The sequence below is a fragment of the Salvelinus alpinus genome, chromosome 4 (assembly GCF_045679555.1).
Source record: "Salvelinus alpinus chromosome 4, SLU_Salpinus.1, whole genome shotgun sequence".
Classification (NCBI taxonomy): Eukaryota; Metazoa; Chordata; class Actinopteri; order Salmoniformes; family Salmonidae; genus Salvelinus; species Salvelinus alpinus.
Window position 1 is genome coordinate 62,885,780 of NC_092089.1, and position 19,875 is coordinate 62,905,654.

General features: G+C 46.6%; 1 protein-coding gene across 2 annotated transcripts; it reads right to left on the reverse strand.

Moving 5' to 3' along the window:
- Positions 1-625: 625 nt before the first annotated feature.
- Positions 626-12,753, reverse strand: LOC139574093 (spondin-2-like). 2 transcript variants are annotated; one of them, XM_071398268.1, is made up of 6 exons: positions 12,520-12,753; positions 7,376-7,595; positions 5,130-5,350; positions 2,331-2,522; positions 1,792-1,963; positions 626-1,650 (listed from the first exon to the last, which is right to left on the reverse strand). In XM_071398268.1, exons 2-6 carry the CDS (start codon positions 7,593-7,595, stop codon positions 1,463-1,465), a joined length of 993 nt encoding a protein of 330 aa, XP_071254369.1. In that variant the 5' UTR covers positions 12,520-12,753; the 3' UTR covers positions 626-1,462. The 2 variants fall into 2 exon arrangements, with proteins under 2 accessions (XP_071254369.1, XP_071254368.1); XM_071398267.1 differs by having other exon boundaries at positions 7,376-7,600.
- Positions 12,754-19,875: the final 7,122 nt, after the last annotated feature.

The following is a 19,875-nucleotide window of genomic DNA, read 5'->3' on the forward strand; positions in this document are numbered from 1 at the left end:
AGGATGGAAATAATAAAAGCAAGATATTATTGCATAATTCAGGAATAGATGGTTGAGAATTAATTATTGGACTATGAAGAGTGTTTATTATGTACAAGGTTTTTCAAACTTTTTCAAACGTTTACAGCCAGCTCTATTAGGGTCGATTATTGAGCTTTGAATAGCGCTACAGACTAGCATCCTGTCCAGTGGGTGTATTTGTACATCATTCTGGCTTGGACAAGGCTTAGGCCTACTTACTTGAATAGTGCTACAAATGCATTTTATTTCATTAAACATTAAGAGTGTAGTGATTTGCCCTCTTGTATTTCTGTTGATATGACATAGCCTTCATGGTATCAATGTCCATGTTGTTTAATGATATTTATGAGTGACTCCATGTCTTTATTTAGTAGCCAAAGGCCTTGGCCAGACCAATGAAGAGGTTTCATTATTGTTAAAATTACACTCTGGCATACAAGACACAAATAAGTTCATGTCATTGTGGATTACTGGAACTCCTAATAGACGTAATTCAAGGGCGTTCTTCAGTGTGACAGCAGTTTCACATTTGGACAAGGCTTTTACATAACTAGCATGTTAAGACTGTTCGGCTCCTTTGGCAGAAGCCAAATAATACAGAAGGTTCTATTTACAGAAATCACCTCCATATTTATTTCATGAGTTACACAAGATACGACGGATACAACAGAACATACAGTATATACAAAATATGTCCTACATATTAAAAGAGAGAAAACAGATATAACTGCTCTTGTTTTTTTAAACCTGTATCCCTTTTTTCGTTTATGAAACCGCCTCGCTCCATATTGGCTAGGTTTTTCTGACATGGGGTACCGGGCTATAGTGAGCCATCATCAGTTGTGTCTTGTGAAAGGGGTATTTATAAATCTGTCTGTGTGGTTATGTTGAATGATGGCTGTGCACTGAGCTGAGCATCGTATAGGATTCCCATGTAAATCAATGCCCCAGTTTACACAAAGTAAGAGTGTATTATTTGTGTACAAGGGCATGTGTGTGTGTGTGCCAGTGAAGATACTCTACATAGTTGTCTGTCTCTCATGTCCACTGATAATGTCATTGTGCTCTTTTGTCATGTGGGTACTTGTCAATCAGTCAACAACAGTGTTTCTCAATACAAGTCAGGACTAGTTGGTCTTTAGATTGCCAGAGTACTCCATAAAGACCACACCAAAAAGTCACCGCCACTTAAGGCTTAACTGGGTCTAGAGATTGTGCGTTCTGCAGTGAAAGAGTCCATTGCTTACATTATTGTGGTCTGTGTATGTTTGAGTCCCAGTGTTACCATGGAGACCGCCAGGGGTGTGGCTCCAATTAGAAGTTCCCCCTAAGCACAGACCTATGATCAGCTTACCGTCCCGAATCCTAACCTTACTGGCCTAAACCTAAAACTGACTTTAAATCAGTGTCTTGGGGCAACTTCACCCTATTCTGTCGGGGGTCACTGGCGCTTCAGACAGTTGTGTGGTGTGCACTCGGTCTGTTCTTCCAGCTCGGGACAGGGGGTTCCGGCGTTAGCCGGCCGCAGGAGGATGTAGCGGGTACGATGGCGGACCCCTCCCCTGGAGCAGGGCCCCAAACACAGACCCCAGGACGACCACATAGACACCTCACAGTCTAATGGTGTCTCTGAGATAGGGAGGGAGAGGGGAAGAAATGTGGTGAATGAATAACACAGAAATGCAGTGAATCGAGATAATGACAGAGAGAGAGGGAGAAAGAAAGAGAAAGTGAGGGAAAGAGACGGGGGATGTGTGCATGTAAACCTACCTGAGAAGCGTTGAGGGTGGATAGGGTGAGGCAGAATGTGATTGGACATGGGAGTTTGACGGGCAGATGAACGGCTCTGTCTGGTCAGCCGTATGGAGGCTATGGGCGGGAGCTCTGTGAGACGGGGGTAGAAGAAGGAGTTGGCTGGGTGGTTGGGCATCTGGGAAGTTATCTGGAGGGGGACAACAACATATAGAAAACGGTCAACAACAAACCCTAAGACACACTAAAACACACACAATAAAACATACACTAATCACAGATTATTACCGGTACTTCTTAACATTTCAAAGCAGTGTGCTTTAACTGTGACTTTATGTTAGTGGAAAAAGTTCAATTACACTTTCAAGTCTTCCATGTTAGGGGAATGTTAGTAGCATGCCTACACCATAGGGGGCTTTAAGAGGTGTCCAGTTTCCCCTATATAGGCTAGAATAGGCTTATTTAAAGCCTAGTCATTATAGAGCAAGGGGCAACCTCCGTGGCCCTCTTTCCCCCTTAGGTGAAAGTGAAACGAGGGGAGAAGTCGTCTGTCTCACCCGTGTGATGTTTTCCTGAGGGACGGTGGGATAGTTGGGTGAAGAGAAAGTGAAGCCGCTGTCCGTCCCAGAGTCCAAGGGTTGGAGGTCAAGGGTCATTTCCTGTTTCCACTGGCCGCCCTCACAGAGGTTAAGACTGTCCACCCCCACAAACCAATCAGGGCTAGGGATCACCTTCACCATCAGAGAGAGCTATGTCCATAGAGTGGGGGAGGAGAGGAAAGGGGAGGAATGAAATGAGGTGGAGAGAGGAAATGAGAGAGTTTAGTTACAGTACAGTATTCAGATCATGTGTGTGTAATATTGGCTGTGGTAATAAGACAGGATTGTAGCTGAAGCTAACACATGCGTGGACAAAATCGGTCATTGGCTTTACACATCCTGGTTGTGTAATAGCCTGACGTGTGCGTCCACCCATTCCAGCACACCCGCTGTTTCCTGTGTGGGGTTAAACTCTATGCTCCTCTACTCCCCTCTCTCCTCTGTGATGGATGTTTCCTGAAAGGCAGTGACCTCATGCAGGAAGCGTCCTGGGAACCGGCTCCGGGGTGGCAGGCGCCCAGAAAACAGCACATTAAAGACCAGGAAGGGAGCACAGCCTCCCTCGGGACAGGACGCCTACTATTTGTGGACAGGACACGATGGGGTAGAGTGGACAGGCTTGTATGGGGTGGGATGGGGCAGACATCAACGTGCACTAGGTGCATTAGGGTGGAGTGGCGTGGAGAGTTTGGCCTCTGGGAAGCAGCAGCATCAAGCAAATGAGGATGACATCAGTGGTGTGTTTCTATCCTGTGACACACAGTGAGGGATGAGGATTAAACAGAGAGACTAGAGAGACTACCGACTAGCCCAGGGGCATCTCTACTATTCCATCCGCTTCGAGAATTATCCTTCACTGACCCCTGCCCCAACCCCAGGCCAAACCCCAATCCACAGCCAAAGCCCCAGTCAAAGCCCCAGCCCTTCCTTCGCTCACATCTCTCCTTCCTTCCCTCCCTCCCTCACTCCCTCCCTCCATCCTTCCTCTCATCTTTCTAAACCTTCTCTCAAACGGTGGTTTTTCCAGAAATCCCTCCTGCTATATCCATTTCATTGGCCTGTGCAGCGAGTGGGAAGGCGGCGTATCTATCTTAACACGTTCTGGCTTGATCTGTCCACCGGGGCAGCGGTTTTTACTTGAAGGCCAGAGACACTCGCTGACACACACTGATACCCACTTATAGTCCCATAATCACACTCACACTCCATTTAGGCATGCTCTCCCCAGGGCCCACGGAGGAGTCCCAGGCCCAGAGAATGAAAAATCCCCAACCGCAACCCGCCCAAACCTGGCAGTACCAGAAGCTTAAAGAAATATGCATAACTGGTCACACTAATCTGTCGAAATGCGGTGGTTTCCTAGTGCAGAGTAGACTCGATTGGTTCTGGTAGTTGGTGAATTGTTTGATTTCTGTCTGGTTCCAATTATGTGCTTGACAGAAATAGAATGGGGTTTTATGAATATGGAGATGAGAATCATGTGGGGATGTTTGGAGCATTGCAAATGTGTTTGCTTTGTGGAAAAGAGAATGTGTGTGTGTGTGTGTGCGTGCATGCGTAATAAGCATAAGCCTACATGTGTATCTCTTTGTGCATTTCCAGAGAAGGACAATTTGAGCCATCATTGTCACGTTCCACACAAAGACACACACACCTCCATGCCCCCATTCTCCGCCTTGCTACCCACTGATCTAAAAACAGATTGGCCAGGCCAGCACAAACACACACACCACATACCTCACATTTAGATCAGAGAATGCCAGACAAACGCCAGCCTTCAGTATGGGGCAGGCAGCAGTGGAGAGAGATGCTTTTCATGGGGGTTGTTTGCACAACCCACTCCAGGTGCAGGCAGGCAGTGGAATTACTAATAAACAAAATGTAGATCACCAGCTCCACTCTGTGGCCCTTCTATTTCCAAACCCCCAGGAGCTACCCTCCGTCCCTCTCTCTCTCTAACCCTTTCTCCCCCTCTCTCCACTTCAGTCATCAACTAAGTGCGAGGGCAAAGATAAACAAACAGACACAGGCCCCAGGCAGCCTAGAACCCACCTAGCCTGGCTAGCCTCCTGCCCAGCCTCAGCCCCAAACCCAGCCCCAGCCTAAGCCACAAGCTCCAGCCCCAGCCTATCGTTCCAGCCTCACTCCCATATCCAGCTCCTGCCCCAACCCCAGCCCAACCCCAATCCACAGCCAAAGCCCCAGCCCTTGCCTATTGTTACAGCCTCACTCCCAGCTCCAGCATCAGCCCCAGCCCCATGAAGCCCCCGCCCGGGCACTGAGTTCAGCAGGGAAGACAGCAGACATAGTCCAGACCAGGCAGGACGGATGTGGGCGTTTGTGGCCATAGGGCTGGATGCTAAACTTAGCCTGATTGGAGCACTGTAAAAGAGTGATTATGTGTTTGGCCAGGGAGGGTGGAGTGAGTCAAGGGGTTTGCCTGTGGTGGGACCGGGTCATGAGTTGACAATGGATTGAGTTAAGGAGTGTGTTTGTTGGTAAGGATTTGTGGTTGTAAGCGGAGAGCAGAACGGATGGTGGAAAGGTTGTGAAGAGGTTTATGTAAAGCAACGAAGTGTGTGTGTGTGTGTGTGTGTGTGTGTGTGTGTGTGTGTGTGTGTGTGTGTGTGTGTGTGTGTGTGTGTGTGTGTGTGTGTGTGTGTGTGTGTGTGTGTGTGTGTGTGTGTGTGTGTGTGTGTGTGTGTGTGTGTGTGATGCCTACCATTGCATGCCTGCGTGGGTGTGTGTGATGCCTACCAGTGGGCTCCGTGGTTGCAGCAGCAGTTCTGTGGAGCTGTGCCCGATGCCAGTGGGGATGCCCGCTGTTCTGTACATGGCACCGACCTCCCGTCTCTTCCTGGCATCCTTCGCCCCCTTCACCAGCTCCACAGTTACCCCCACCTCAGCAAAGTTCTGCACCCCTATACTCGCCAGCGCCCCCTCCTGAAACAGCCGATGCTGCCCGTTGTGAGTGATAGCTGTTGGGAGAAGACAGGGAGGCAGTGAGGTACGTTTCCAATGCTCTGAAAATGCATGTGTTCTTCCTTTCTCCTTGCCTTGATGCCATCACTCTAATCTAGAATGAGTTCATCTCACTGCATTCATGATCTCTTTACACACACATATGACTTGCCTAGTTAAATAAAGGTTAAATATAAAAAAATATTTTAAAAAACGACAAATTCATTTTCTTTCTCTTTTTGTCTCTGCTTTTTCACTCCTCATACCGTTTACCTCCTTTACCTCCCGCTGTTTTCTTTACGAGGGATTGTTGCCTTTGTTCTCGCTTTGTCCTGATTAAGAACTGATTCTGAGTCAGATGTCTGTTCTTTGTCCTGTCACTCTCATTATAAGCCACACTTGGCCCCGGATCAGTGGTTATAAGGCTAGCAGAGGGTCAGTCAGACAAACTAACAACCACACAGTCTCAGTCTCTTTTATAACATCTCTGCCTTAGCTAACCTCAGGATCTATGCGCACACACACACACACACACGGGCACGTGCATACACACGCACACTCCCGGCGCACCCAAAAAAAAAACACACTTCACACACTATCCTGTTTCTCCTCAACCGCCATCACTTATGCACTTAATTGAATTTCCATACTAGCAGGTTTCCCACAAGCGTCAAGTTCCTGAAACCCAATAATACAGATTAAGATTCAGATTCACGTAACGTTTCAATTTCTTCCCGCAAATGAACGACCGCCCTCCTCAACTCCCAGACCCAAAATGAGTCATGTTTTTCTTCTTCAGTGACTAATAACGCACTTATATAACTGTCTTCCCTGGGCTCATTGTTCCTGGCCCCCTACAGTCTAAGTCATCACAGGCGTGTCCATGTCCCCAGGGCCTATGTGCAACGTTACTGTCTCTATATGCAGCAACAGGCCATCGCCCACTGGCAGGCTGACAGGGCATGGCTGGAAGTTCTGGAAGCCAGACAAACCCACAGCGGCCACAGACAGTGATGCAGAGATCAGGTCTGGCACACGCACACCTCTGCCATCCATCCACGCTGGCAAGGCAGGGCAGAGCCAAGTAGAGCCTGATGCCTCTTTCCTCCCTCCTTTAGTGAGGGAAGACATCTGACCACACCACACTCTAAAAACCACCATAGCCCCTATTTGCCTCCAGGACCCCAGCAGCCACAAAATTGAGAGGAGGCGAGGGAGAGTGAGATAGAGTGAAGGAGAGAGAGTAAGTAAGAGAGAGAACCTGTGGGGTACCCGCCCTGTAACATCTGGTAGCGTTTAGCCTCTCTCTCTCCCCGTTGTGTGTGTGGAGATGGACTGGGAGCGCAGGGCCGGGCCATGGGGGGAAGGGGAGGCCCGGAACAGGTTAACTGGCCAGCTGTGAGCCCTCAAACCTCCAGCACATGATCAGGTGAAGAAAGGAGGCCGAGCCAGTATCCCTGTCAGGCCTACTATCCCTGATCTACTCCCTGACCGCAGGGGGGAGAGGATGAGAGAGAAAGCCAGCAGGAGAAGGGAGGTGACCACAAATAGAGACATGCCACTCTTAAGACTGCTGAGTACAAGGCAGCCTTTGTATTTTACCTGGTCTGTCAACTCACCACAAGAGTTCCTTGAGCATCTCTCTCTCCCCATCTCTCTCTGTAACATGGTTTTCTCTAGAGAGTATGGAGAACTGTGGGTGGTCTACTCTCTCTCTCTCTCTCTCTCTCTCTCTCTCTCTCTCGCGCGCGCGCGCTTTCTATCGATCAATGTCTGTGTCTCTGTTGTTTAAAATAGCCTCGCTCGTTCACCCTTTTTCCCTTGTGAGCCCTGATGTGAAAGGGCTTTATGGGTGAAAAGTGACGAGTGTCCTTTCCATTCACCAACCAGTTGTCATGAGGGGAAAAGGCAAAGAGAGGAGGCCATTATAGGTCATTGAGACTACTATAAGGAGTATACGCTGTGTCTGTGTTCTGATCATCATCATGTCTAGAGGTAGTGGTTAGGGCCTGATTTTGGACTGAGCTGGTGGTTCATCTCACCTATGAGTTTGGACCACTGTGCAGGAGGTCGGAACAGTGGGTACTGTTTAGGGAAAGTCTGGGGGCTCCAGTGACCCGTAAATACCAGGATGTAGGAGGCAGGACCTCTGGCCGTACACTCTGTCCCATTGGTCGGTCCGGCAAAGGATAGGGTGAGCTTCAGAAGCACCACCACCAGCTGCTGCAGCCAACCGCAGGACAGGAGCTTCGATGACATCATCTAAACTGGACACAGAGGGAAGAGAAGAAATGTCAATTAAAAGTGTTGTCAACAGAGTAGGATGGAGTTTCATCAAGACGCTGACTCTAAGTGTCCAGGTCAGGATGTGTGACAGTTAGTTAAACTAGTTTCCTTGTACTCTTCTTTATACTGTATCATCCCAGTACGTCGGTCAGGGCAGGGGCAGTCAGAGGGCAGGGTAGAGGGTAGAGGCCATCGAACTGTTAGCATTCATCAATGTCACTGTAATGTCTGGATAAGACCCTGGTCCAAAATAAACATGGCCGACATTCTAAGGATAGACATAAAGCCTGCTGAGTGCTGACTGACCTCACTGACTGACCATCCTCAAAACATCCTGACCCTGACCTGACCACTGCTGATTCAGACTGGATGTGCTAATGGGAGAGTGGACCATCCATACCGTATATGCACATGTTGATTGTCTATAAAGACATCTGTGTATCTGCAGGTGTACATGGGTGTGTGTGTGTGTGTGTGTGTGTGTGTGTGTGTGTGTGTGTGTGTGTGTGTGTGTGTGTGTGTGTGTGTGTGTGTGTGTGTGTGTGTGTGTGTGTGTGTGTGTGTGTGTGTGTGTGTGTGTGTGTGTGTGTGTGTGTGTGTGTGTGTGTGTGTGTGTGTGTGTGTGTGTGCGTGCGTGTGTGTGTGTGAGCGTGTGTGCGTGCGTGAGCCCCAGTTCCCTGTACTCTGCCACTGTACATCAGGGCTTAAGGGGGATTTACAATGCTCCCGGAGATGAGTGTAAATCAGCCGTACTGCCAGAGCCACGCTGCCTGTTCTGTGTCCCACTCCCCTCAGTCCTCTGCCCTCACCCCTACCTCACCCCTCCTCACCCCCTAGCCCCCTATCCTGATTTACCGCCCTGTTTATGAGGCTGGTAGAATTAAAATAACAGAACAACAGCCTGGCAAGGCTATTTTCAGTGTGTGTGTGTGTGTGTGTGTGTGTGTGTGTGTGTGTGTGTGTGTGTGTGTGTGTGTGTGTGTGTGTGTGTGTGTGTGTGTGTGTGTGTGTGTGTGTGTGTGTGTGTGTGTGTGTGTGTGTGTGTGTGTGTGTGTGTGTGTGTGTGCGTGTGTGCATATGCCTTCTGTCCACATTAAGGTGTGTGTGTGCAGACAACATGGTTTCTGCTCTGTACAAAGAGGGAATAGACTATGACTGCATTGGCGCTTCCTTTTCTCTGTTATAGTCTGAACAATGAACGTCCTGGACCAAAAAGGGACTAAGAGGGTACAGTGGTTTTGCAGCTCATTCTCAGACTGCCCTCAGAATGTGCGGGTGTGTGTGTAGGTGTGTGTGTCGCCAATGTGACCAGTCCCTTCTTCCTGCAATATTGGTACAGCAGAGCTGCAGCCGCTGAGATGATCAGATGACAGAGCTGGCTCCTCTCTGCCTCCATACTCATGGTATTTTTAACATGCCTGTTAAACTTTGCGGTTGTAAATATAAGTTTAGAGGAGAAAGTAAATGGGTAACATGCACACTGACATATACAGCTGCAGACAGTAAACTATCGCTGCAGCCTACTCGTGATATGCCACCAGCGATGTAGTGGTAAAGAAAAAAGAATAGGTGTGATCGCCGATCGGGGTTAAAAAAAAGCAATGCTCCCTTTACTTTAAATGCATTTCTCCGCAAAAGGTGGATAACTGTCAAGCAAAAAAAAAGTGAGTAAACTCGGTTTACTTGCGTTTACCCTCCACTACACCACAGTACGCCATGAGAAAAAACTTTGAGTAGAGTTTTGGAGCAGCCTATATTAGAGAGGTAACAGTATCCACAACTGAAAATAGGCTTCAGGGACAATGTGTTGTGTGATATGTGTGTGTGTGTGTATGTGTGTGTTCGTGTGTTCGTGCGTGCGTGTGCTGTTCGACTGGCCCTGTCTGTGCCTGCCGGCCGCATAGGGGCACAGATACTGTATGTTAACCTATAGAAACATCATATACCATGCAACAACCTCTCAACATCACTCGCCCCTTTCCCTCTAGAATCTAGACAGACAGTGTCAATGGAAAGCTGTTTGGTGCTCATCTCTCGACAATCTTTGGCTGCCCAATTCTGGTTTTTATTTCACTAATTGGTCTTTTGACCAATCAGATCAGCTCTGAAAAAGAGTTGACTTGGAAAGATCTGACGTGATTGGTCAAAAGACCAATTAGTGTAAAAAAACATGACAATTGGGCTGCCTGTGTAAACGTAGCCAGTATGTCAAGGTATGGGGCGGCAGGTAGCCTAGTGGTTAGAGCGTTGGGCCAGTAACCGAGCTGACAGGGTAGAAATCTGTCGTTCTGCCCCTGAACAAGGCAGTTAACCCACTGTTCCCTGGTAGGCCAAAATTGTAAATAAGAATGTATTCTGAACTAACTTGCCTGGTTAAATAAAAAAAACATAATGAATCTCTTTTAAACTAAGGTTAGACATATAAGGGCTGGAAGTGCGTCAGGGCAGTGGGGTACAGTCAGTACACAGCGGAGAGGATGAACAACACCACTGACTGACACGCCGAGATTAACATGGCACTGACTACTCACTGTCAATCTCCATCAGTCACATAGACAGAGAGAAACACAGGCACAGCATATTGTAGGCACGTTCATTCTCATCAGCGTAGAGACAGCACAGGCTGGAAACACACAGCACGTTAATTATCATCAGTCGACACAGACATAGCCCGGACACAGCCTCATACATAGACACACAGCTAAATACACACGTTAGGATTCATCAGCTGACACAGACATAGCCCAGACACAGCCTCATGCATAGACACACAGCTAAATACACACGTTAGGATTCATCAGCTGACACAGACATAGCCCAGACACAGCCTCATGCATAGACACACAGCTAAATACACGTTAGGATTCATCAGTCGACACAGACATAGCCCAGACACAGCCTCATGCATAGACACACAGCTAAATACACACGTTAGGATTCATCAGCTGACACAGACATAGCCCAGACACAGCCTCATGCATAGACACACAGCTAAATACACGTTAGGATTCATCAGCTGACACAGACATAGCCCAGACACAGCCTCATGCATAGACACACAGCTAAATACACACGTTAGGATTCATCAGCTGACACAGACATAGCCCAGACACAGCCTCATGCATAGACACACAGCTAAATACACACGTTAGGATTCATCAGCTGACACAGACATAGCCCAGACACAGCCTCATGCATAGACACACAGCTAAATACACGTTAGGATTCATCAGTCGACACAGACATAGCCCAGACACAGCCTCATGCATAGACACACAGCTAAATACACACGTTAGGATTCATCAGCTGACACAGACATAGCCCAGACACAGCCTCATGCATAGACACACAGCTAAATACACGTTAGGATTCATCAGCTGACACAGACATAGCCCAGACACAGCCTCATGCATAGACACACAGCTAAATACACATGTTAGGATTCATCAGCTGACACAGACATAGCCCAGACACAGCCTCATGCATAGACACACAGCTAAATACACATGTTAGGATTCATCAGCTGACACAGACATAGCCCAGACACAGCCTCATGCATAGACACACAGCTAAATACACACGTTAGGATTCATCAGTCGACACAGACATAGCCCAGACACAGCCTCATGCATAGACACACAGCTAAATACACATGTTAGGATTCATCAGCTGACACAGACATAGCCCAGACACAGCCTCATGCATAGACACACAGCTAAATACACGTTAGGATTCATCAGTCGACACAGACATAGCCCAGACACAGCCTCATGCATAGACATACAGCTAAATGCACATGTTAGGATTCATCAGTCGACCCACTAGCAGACTTAAACACAGCAGTTTTTCTGGATTTCTCTGGTGCACGAGACACAATAAAACAAGGGGATGTGGAGTGATGCCAAACATATTGCCTGTGAACCTACGCTGTGTAATTACACCAACCTCATTCAGTGCAAGGCTCACACACGCGCACGCATACGCATACGCATACGCATACGCACACACACACACACACACACACACACACACACACACACACACACACACACACACACACACACACACACACACACACACACACACACACACACACACACACACACACACACACACACACACACACACACACACACACACACACCATGAAAGGAGGTCAGATGATTCCTCTCTTCCAAATGCAAGCTGAAGACAAACCACAGTGATGCCAGTGTAGGCGGGAGTTACGAGAAGGAGAGAAACATGAAGATGAATGCAGGGTTTGAGAGAGGGACATATGCTGAAGCATTCACCAGATACCCGGCTTTATTCTTTTATTCTAAACCCTCAGCAGAAAGAGAAAGAGTAGAGAGGAGGGAGAGAAGAGAAAGAGGCAGACAGCACTATCACCTTTGCCTTTTTGGTAACAGGAGCATACACACAAATACATACCAACTCACACATCATGTAAAAACAAACTTACACACTAAGGGATGCACAAATAGAGATGTACAGTAGGGACCAGTACATACACATATACCAAACCCAGACCTGGGTTGAAATACTATTTCAAATATCTCAATTACTTTCACATACATTCAAAGTAAATATTTAGATATATATTCTTTGAAAAGACAAGTAGTTGAATATTTTCATGTATTTGGAAATACACTTAGAAAGGTTTTGAAAAATTCTAATACACTGACTCAAATACACTCCCAGGCATTTAACCCAGGTACTTGAAAATAGTATTTGAAATAAGTATTTGAATATACTGTCAAAGAAAAAGTATTTGAAATACCAAATACACATTTCTTTGAACCCGGGTCTGACAGAACCACACACTCATGCACACTAATACTCATGCACATACTCAGAGTGTCTTAATCGAACCCTCAGGGTTGTAGATTGAGTTTCTTACCTGGGAAGGACGACTCAGTAAATGACAGAGGATATATCAGCAGGACAGAAAGACAGCACGACAGCAAGGAATACTCAGCTCCAGTCACTCGCTCTCTTTCCTTTTTTTTCTCTTCCTCTCTCTCTCTCTCTCTCTCTCTCTCTCTCTCTCTCTCTCTCTACTGGCACAGTCCGTCTGGTTGCGGGAGGCAGGGTGCCTTATCACAGTCTTCCTTCCTCACTCCACTCTATCTCTCTCCAAATCTCCCTTTCTTCCACCCTCCTCCCTCATTGTATCCCCTTCTACCCCCCCCCCCTCTCTCTAGCTTTCTCTCTCCCTCCCCTTCTTTTCTCCCCTTACCTCTCCTTGTATGGGAAGGCAGTGCACAGCACCCCCCTTCTCCTCTATAGTATCTCTCCCTCTTTCTTCCGCCCTTTTTCTCATTCTCTCTCTGTGTGTACACACACAACTTCTCCCACTGTCTCCGTGTTGCTCTGAAAATTCAGTTACCCCTAACCTCATATTGTTGACAAGGTAATCAACACCATGTTACCCACAACTTAATAGATCTTACTTGGCAGTCAGTGCATTCCGATTGTACAGTGTTTACGTTTTCTCTGAACTATTTTAATTATTACATTTGGGGCGGAGAAATCCCAAAAGTCTGGTTGTTGAATAATGACAGATCAGCAGTCTGGCTCTGGAAAAGGGAAGTGCTTCCATCCAATAATGAATAGAACAGGGCTGAGCCTTAGTGGTCAATCCAGCTAGTGATTCCACTGGACAAACTTCCTCTGGTCAGTGAAGTGAAGGAAGGAGGGTGTATTAAAGCCCTGTCTGTCTGTGTCTTGACATAACTATTCCCCCACAGCCACAGCTGGTAAACACATGGGCAATTTAGGAGGGGCTCCATTACCGAGCTGGCTATTGATCCACGTGTTGGGGCGCAGTGTGAATGAGTGTGTGTGTGTGTTTGGTTTTACTATCCTTGTTGGGACCAGAAGTCCTCACAAGGATAGTAAAACAACGAAGTGGGGACATTTCGCTGGTCCCCACAAGGAAAAAGGCTATTTTAGGCTTAGGGGTTAGGTTTAGGGTTAAAATTAGGGTTCACACACACACACACACACACACACACACACACACACACACACACACACACACACACACACACACACACACACACACACACACACACACACACACACACACACACACACACACACACACACACACACACACACACACACACACACACACACACACACACACACACACAAACAAGCTCACCCACTCAGAAGCATCTCTGAACAATCATGTAGGCTACCACAAAGACCAGGGTCTCAGACTAGGTTTATCCCAAAGCTAAGGACGTTCCTTCCCTTAAGCTGTTCTGTGAAGGGATGACAAGAAGAACGAGGTAGCATGGAGAAGCAGCCTGGGTTACCTGGCCACTATGGCCTCACCGTAAACCCTCTAGAAACCTTTCAGGCAATTCAGATTGTTGGTAGAGGACCTCTTCACAGAGGAATGAGCTTGTTTTTTCAGATATATTTTTTGGGGTGTGCTCCTGCCTTGACTGCAGTATCTGTTGTAGCATTTTATTGTGTCATTTGCTGCTGGTCTTGTCATGCAGAGCTCCCTTGGAAAAGAGACCTTGGTCTCAATGGGACTCCCTGCCTAAATAAAGGTGAACATAAATAAATAACTAACTGGAAGGGAAAAAAGGAGAAGGGAGAAGAAAGATGGTCAATGACTTAGTTCCAAAAGCTTCTTGCCCCTTATCTTGCTTACCTCCTTGTTTCTCTCCCTCTCTATTTCAATTTCTGCTCCCTTCACTCCTTCCCTCTCTCTCTCTCTCTCTTTATCCCCTCTTTCCATCATTCACTATCTAGCCTTCTCTCACCCGGTCTCGGGTCTTGTAGCGTTTCCATGAAATGTGTCTGGAACATTAATATCTTCTATTCCGAGAACACGGCAACCATGTTCTGTGTATGTTTGGTGTGACGGTGATGGAATATTATCGTGAACTGTACACAGGAATGTTCTTGCAATGTTCCCATGAAACGTGTCTCTAACATTAATATTGGTTATTCTGAGTACACGGTAACCAAGTTCTGTTTGGCATTAAGGGAATGTTCTCCTAACTAACGCCAGAACATGCTAAATAGTAATGAAGAGGTTTTTGCTAACATACAAGGAATATTATATATTATTATATTATAAGCATCCCGGAAACATTACGGGTAACATTACAAAAACGTTCTCTCCCTAGAATTGTTTGCCGTGTTCTGTTTGACAAGACATGTTCTCTTGGAATCAGTTCTTGCACATCACTGGAACATTCATATGGAAACATAAGGTAATGACCTAATGAGACTCTTAACCCCTAGAGCAGTGGTATTCAAAGTCGGGGTTGCACTGCAGTGCGGTCGCAAAAATATATATATATGTATATATTTTTTTTATATATAATGAACAAAAATATAAATGCAACATGCAACAATGTCAACGATTTTACTGAGTTACAGTTCATATAAGGAAATCAGTCAATTGAAAGAAATTCATTAGGCCCTAATCTATGGATTTCACATGACTGGGCAGGGGCGCAGCCATGGGTGGGCCTGGGAGGGCATAGGCCCACCCACTGGGGAGCCAGGCCCAGCCAAACAGAATGAGTTTTTCCGCACAAAAGGCCTTTATTACAGACAGAAATACTCCTGTTTCATCAGCTGTCCGGGTGGCTGGTCTCAGATGATCCCTCAGATGAAGAAGCTGCAAGAGGAGGTCCTGGGCTGGCGTGGTTACATATGGACTGCGGATGTGAGACCGGTTGGAGGTACTGCCAAATTCTCTAAAAATGACGTTGGAGGCTTATGGTAGAGAACTTAACATTCAATTATCTGGCAACAGCTCTGGTGGACATTCCTGCAGTCAGCATGCCAATTGCACACGCCCTCAAAACTTCAGACATCTGTGGCATTGTGTTGTGACAAAACTGCACATTTTAGAGTGGTCCCCAGGACAAAGTGCACCTGTGTAATGACCATGCTGTTTAATCAGCTTCTTGATATGCCACACCTGTCAAGTGGATGGATTATCTTGGCAAAGGAGAAATGCCCACAAACAGCGATCTAAACAGATTTGAGAGAAATACGATTTTTGTGCATATGGAACATTTCTGGGATCTTTTATTTCACCTCATGAAACATGGGACCAACACTTTACATGTTGCATTTATATTTCTGTTCAGTATATTTTTTAGGAACAAAAAATTAAGAGTACAGATTTTTGTATAGTACAATATACAAACGCTTTAAAAAATATATATTTTTTTGTAAAAACCTTGGGGAAGTAAATGTATTTATTGGTTCCTTTCATTTTGATAAGAGATGAAAATGTAGTGAATTTAAGGTTATTTGATGATGTAAAATATTTTATGTACCGATTTTAACTTTGTGTCATAAGATTTTGTGTGGGATGAAGTTCTCACGAAAAAATGAGGTCCGCAGAAATTGTGGCGGGAAAAAATGGGGTTCCCGCTGAAAATACGGGGGGCTGGGGCCGGGGCTGGGTTTCTACTAAGCTAACATATGGCATTGTTTGAAGATGGCCATAGCAAGGATCATTTAGCTATTTGATTTGGAATTGTATGACTCCTGTAGGTATAAAATATATATATACTGTGTATATACACTGCTCAAAAAAATAAAGGGAACACTTAAACACAATGTAACTCCAAGTCAATCACACTTCTGTGAAATCAAACTGTCCACTTAGGAAGCAACACTGATTGACAATAAATGTCACATGCTGTTGTGCAAATGGAATAGACAACAGGTGGAAATTATAGGCAACTAGCAAGACACCCCCAATAAAGGAGTGGTTCTGCAGGTGGTGACCACAGACCACTTCTCAGTTCCTATGCTTCCTGGCTGATGTTTTGGTCACTTTTGAATGCTGGCGGTGCTTTCACTCTAGTGGTAGCATGAGACGGAGTCTACAACCCACACAAGTGGCTCAGGTAGTGCAGCTCATCCAGGATGGCACATCAATGCGAGCTGTGGCAAGAAGGTTTGCTGTGTCTGTCAGCGTAGTGTCCAGAGCATGGAGGCGCTACCAGGAGACAGGCCAGTACATCAGGAGACGTGGAGGAGGCCGTAGGAGGGCAACAACCCAGCAGCAGGACCGCTACCTCCGCCTTTGAGCAGGATGAGCACTGCCAGTGCCCTGCAAAATGACCTCCAGCAGGCCACAAATGTGCATGTGTCTGGTCAAATGGTCAGAAACAGACTCCATGAGGGTGGTATGAGGGCCCGACGTCCACAGGTGGGGGTTGTGCTTACAGCCCAACACCGTGCAGGACGTTTGGCATTAGCCAGAGAATACCAAGATTGGCAAATTCGCCACTGGCGCCCTGTGCTCTTCACAGATGAAAGCAGGTTCACACTGAGCACGTGTCAGACGTGACAGAGTCTGGAGACGCCGTGGAGAACGTTCTGTTGCCTGCAACATCCTCCAGCATGACCGGTTTGGTGGTGGGTCAGTCATGGTGTGGGGTGGCATTTCTTTGGGGGGCCGCACAGCCCTCCATGTGCTCGCCAGAGGTAGCCTGACTGCCATTAGGTACCGAGATGAGATCCTCAGACCCCTTGTGAGACCATATGCTGGCGCGGTTGGCCCTGGGTTCCTCCTAATGCAAGACAATGCTAGACCTCATGTGGCTGGAGTGTGTCAGCAGTTCCTGCAAGAGGAAGGCATTGATGCTATGGACTGGCCCGCCCGTTCCCCAGACCTGAATCCAATTGAGCACATCTGGGACATCATGTCTCGCTCCATCCACCAACGCCACGTTGCACCACAGACTGTCCAGGAGTTGGCGGATGCTTTAGTCCAGGTCTGGGAGGAGATGCCTCAGGAGACCATCCGCCACCTCATCAGGAGCATGCCCAGGCGTTGTAGGGAGGTCATACAGGCACGTGGAGGCCACACACACTACTGAGCCTCATTTTGACTTGTTCTAAGGACATTACATCAAAGTTGGATCAGCCTGTAGTGTGGTTTTCCACTTTAATTTTGAGTGTGACTCCAAATCCAGACCTCCATGGGTTGATAAATTTGATTTCCATTGATCATTTTTGTGTGATTTTGTTGTCAACACATTCAACTATGTAAAGAAAAAACTATTTAATAAGAATATTTCATTCATTCAGATCTAGGATGTGTTATTTTAGTGTTCCCTTTATTTTTTTGAGCAGTGTATATATATATAGCCTTACTGCTATTAGCCCAAAGAAACACATTGAATAAAAGATTCATACATGAAAATACATCAAAAGGAAGTATGTTTTGAAGTGTCTGTTCTATATCTGAGAGATATAAGAAAGTTCAGGATTTCTTTTTTTCTCTTTTTATTACAGTGGAATGACCCGTATACCTTTGACATGGACATGCCCCATTCACTTCCATTCATTTTTCGGCCCTGTACCGGATTACCTTCAGACGAGTCCTGTGACACTTGTGGGGGTCGTAGAGCAAAACAGAGAACACCATCGGAGAACGGAGAACACAATGTGTTTGTGAGACTCTCATCTTTCCATATAGGGGTCATATTACTGTGTAGCCCAAACCATTCAGACGCTACAGATGTTTTCGTGATGAGACCGATTTTCGGAATGCCTGCTGGTCTGACAAACACAGCTGTGGAGATTTATTAAGACGCAACCCATGCAAAAAAAAACAGATATCTCTAGTTTAAACTGACGGATTTTGATGGGGATGTGTTATTATGATAATTAGATTTGACCGTGAACATCAACTCTAGGGGGGGGGGGGGGGGGCGTTCTCTAAAGTTGTGGGAGCTTTTGTTGTTTGCTGGGAGGTTACAGGGAGAACCTAGACTTCCCCTGCCTGCTGATTAATGACAGAGAGCTGGGCGTCAACACTGGCTGGCTCGCATTGGCATAGAGGAGAACGTCTCACACTCTCTCACACACACACACTTAGATTTACACATTGAGACACATACACATAATACTGAGACATACAGACCACGAGCAGAGTGGAACGTCACACTGGCCTGCCTCTGAATTTGAGTCACTGCGGAGGGCACACATCTGCAGAGCAGCTCACACTAGTCGGTAGGAGTCAACCACACACAGATAAGCACACACACACAGTCCCCTCGTCAAACACCCACTCACACTCGCCAAGTAAACAGTGGCAGAAGCCAATTGCGAGAATAATATTGAAGAACAACGGCGGGTACCATAACCACAGCAGCTGGGTTTGTGCCATACTAGCCCCAGCTGGAGTTTAGGGTTTATAACTCCATTATTGAGACACCCTCATAAGGGACACCAGGGATGGAAAAAGTAGGCCCAATAAATACTGTTCTATCTCTATTCAGACACTGTTTACAAAATATATTGACCATCTACTTGTAATGTGTCAAGTTGATCCATTGATCTAATAGGCTACACACACACGGCACAGAGTGAACATACAGTACGTACCGTACTCAGGACTATCGGAAATAAACAGGGAACTCTACCAATATCACCCCTTATGATGCAATCTCCAAGTCATCCATTCATTGTAAAGACTAATATTTAGATGGGAATGAGAGCATGGGTAAATATTTGTTCGCTTGTCTTTGGGTTGCTAACACAATCCTTTGATTGAGCATGAGGGCCTGTGGAGTCTCTTGTCGTGGTTAATTAATTCCACATAGACATGCACAGAGATTACGTGAGCTCGTCTTCTGTCGTGTCAACAAGGAACACTTTTAATCCCACTTAAGGACCACACCACACTGAATGTTGATCTGCCGCTTGTCTGCCGATCATTTGGCGCACTGGGTTTCAGGGTACGGCCTCGCTGGTGGATGTCTGACTCCCAACATTTTCAAGTGATTCTACATGTAAAATCGGTTTGCACTCGGTTGGAAAATTACAGCCGGAACTCTGTTCAGAGGTGCTAAGTACTCTCGGCTGGCAAACGCTATTGGTGTGTCCGGGCCTAGACCAGCGTTTCCCCAACTCCAGTCCTCGAGTATCCCTTCATTGTACGAATGTTTTATTATAGCCATGGACAAGCAAACCTGATTCAACTTGCTCTCGATGAGTTGAACCAGGTATGTTTGTCCGGAGCTACAACAGAAATGTGTACCGTTGGGAGGGTACTCCAGGACCGGAGATGGGGAAACACCGCTTGAGACCATACAACCTTCCCTAGTTACCTCATCCACGGGGCCTGGAGTTTTCCTGACCAGGAAAAACTCCCGTCACCACACTACACCCGCGAATCCCAAAAAGTCTATTACTCTGACCTACCTATGGGTTATGCGAGGAACTAAGCTTGCAAGCTTTTTACAAG

What these genes read in the sequence shown, in the direction of transcription:
- LOC139574093 (XM_071398268.1), bottom strand. Translation starts at nt 7,595, where the DNA reads ATGATGTCATCGAAGCTCCTGTCCTGCGGTTGGCTGCAGCAGCTGGTG. An exon ending in TGCAACCACGGAGCCCACTG is followed by an intron (nt 2,523 to 5,129) that starts GTAGGCATCACA and finishes CTATGGACATAG; the next exon opens with CTCTCTCTGATGGTGAAGGT. An exon ending in CCACCCTCAACGCTTCTCAG is followed by an intron (nt 1,651 to 1,791) that starts GTAGGTTTACAT and finishes TCCCTATCTCAG; the next exon opens with AGACACCATTAGACTGTGAG.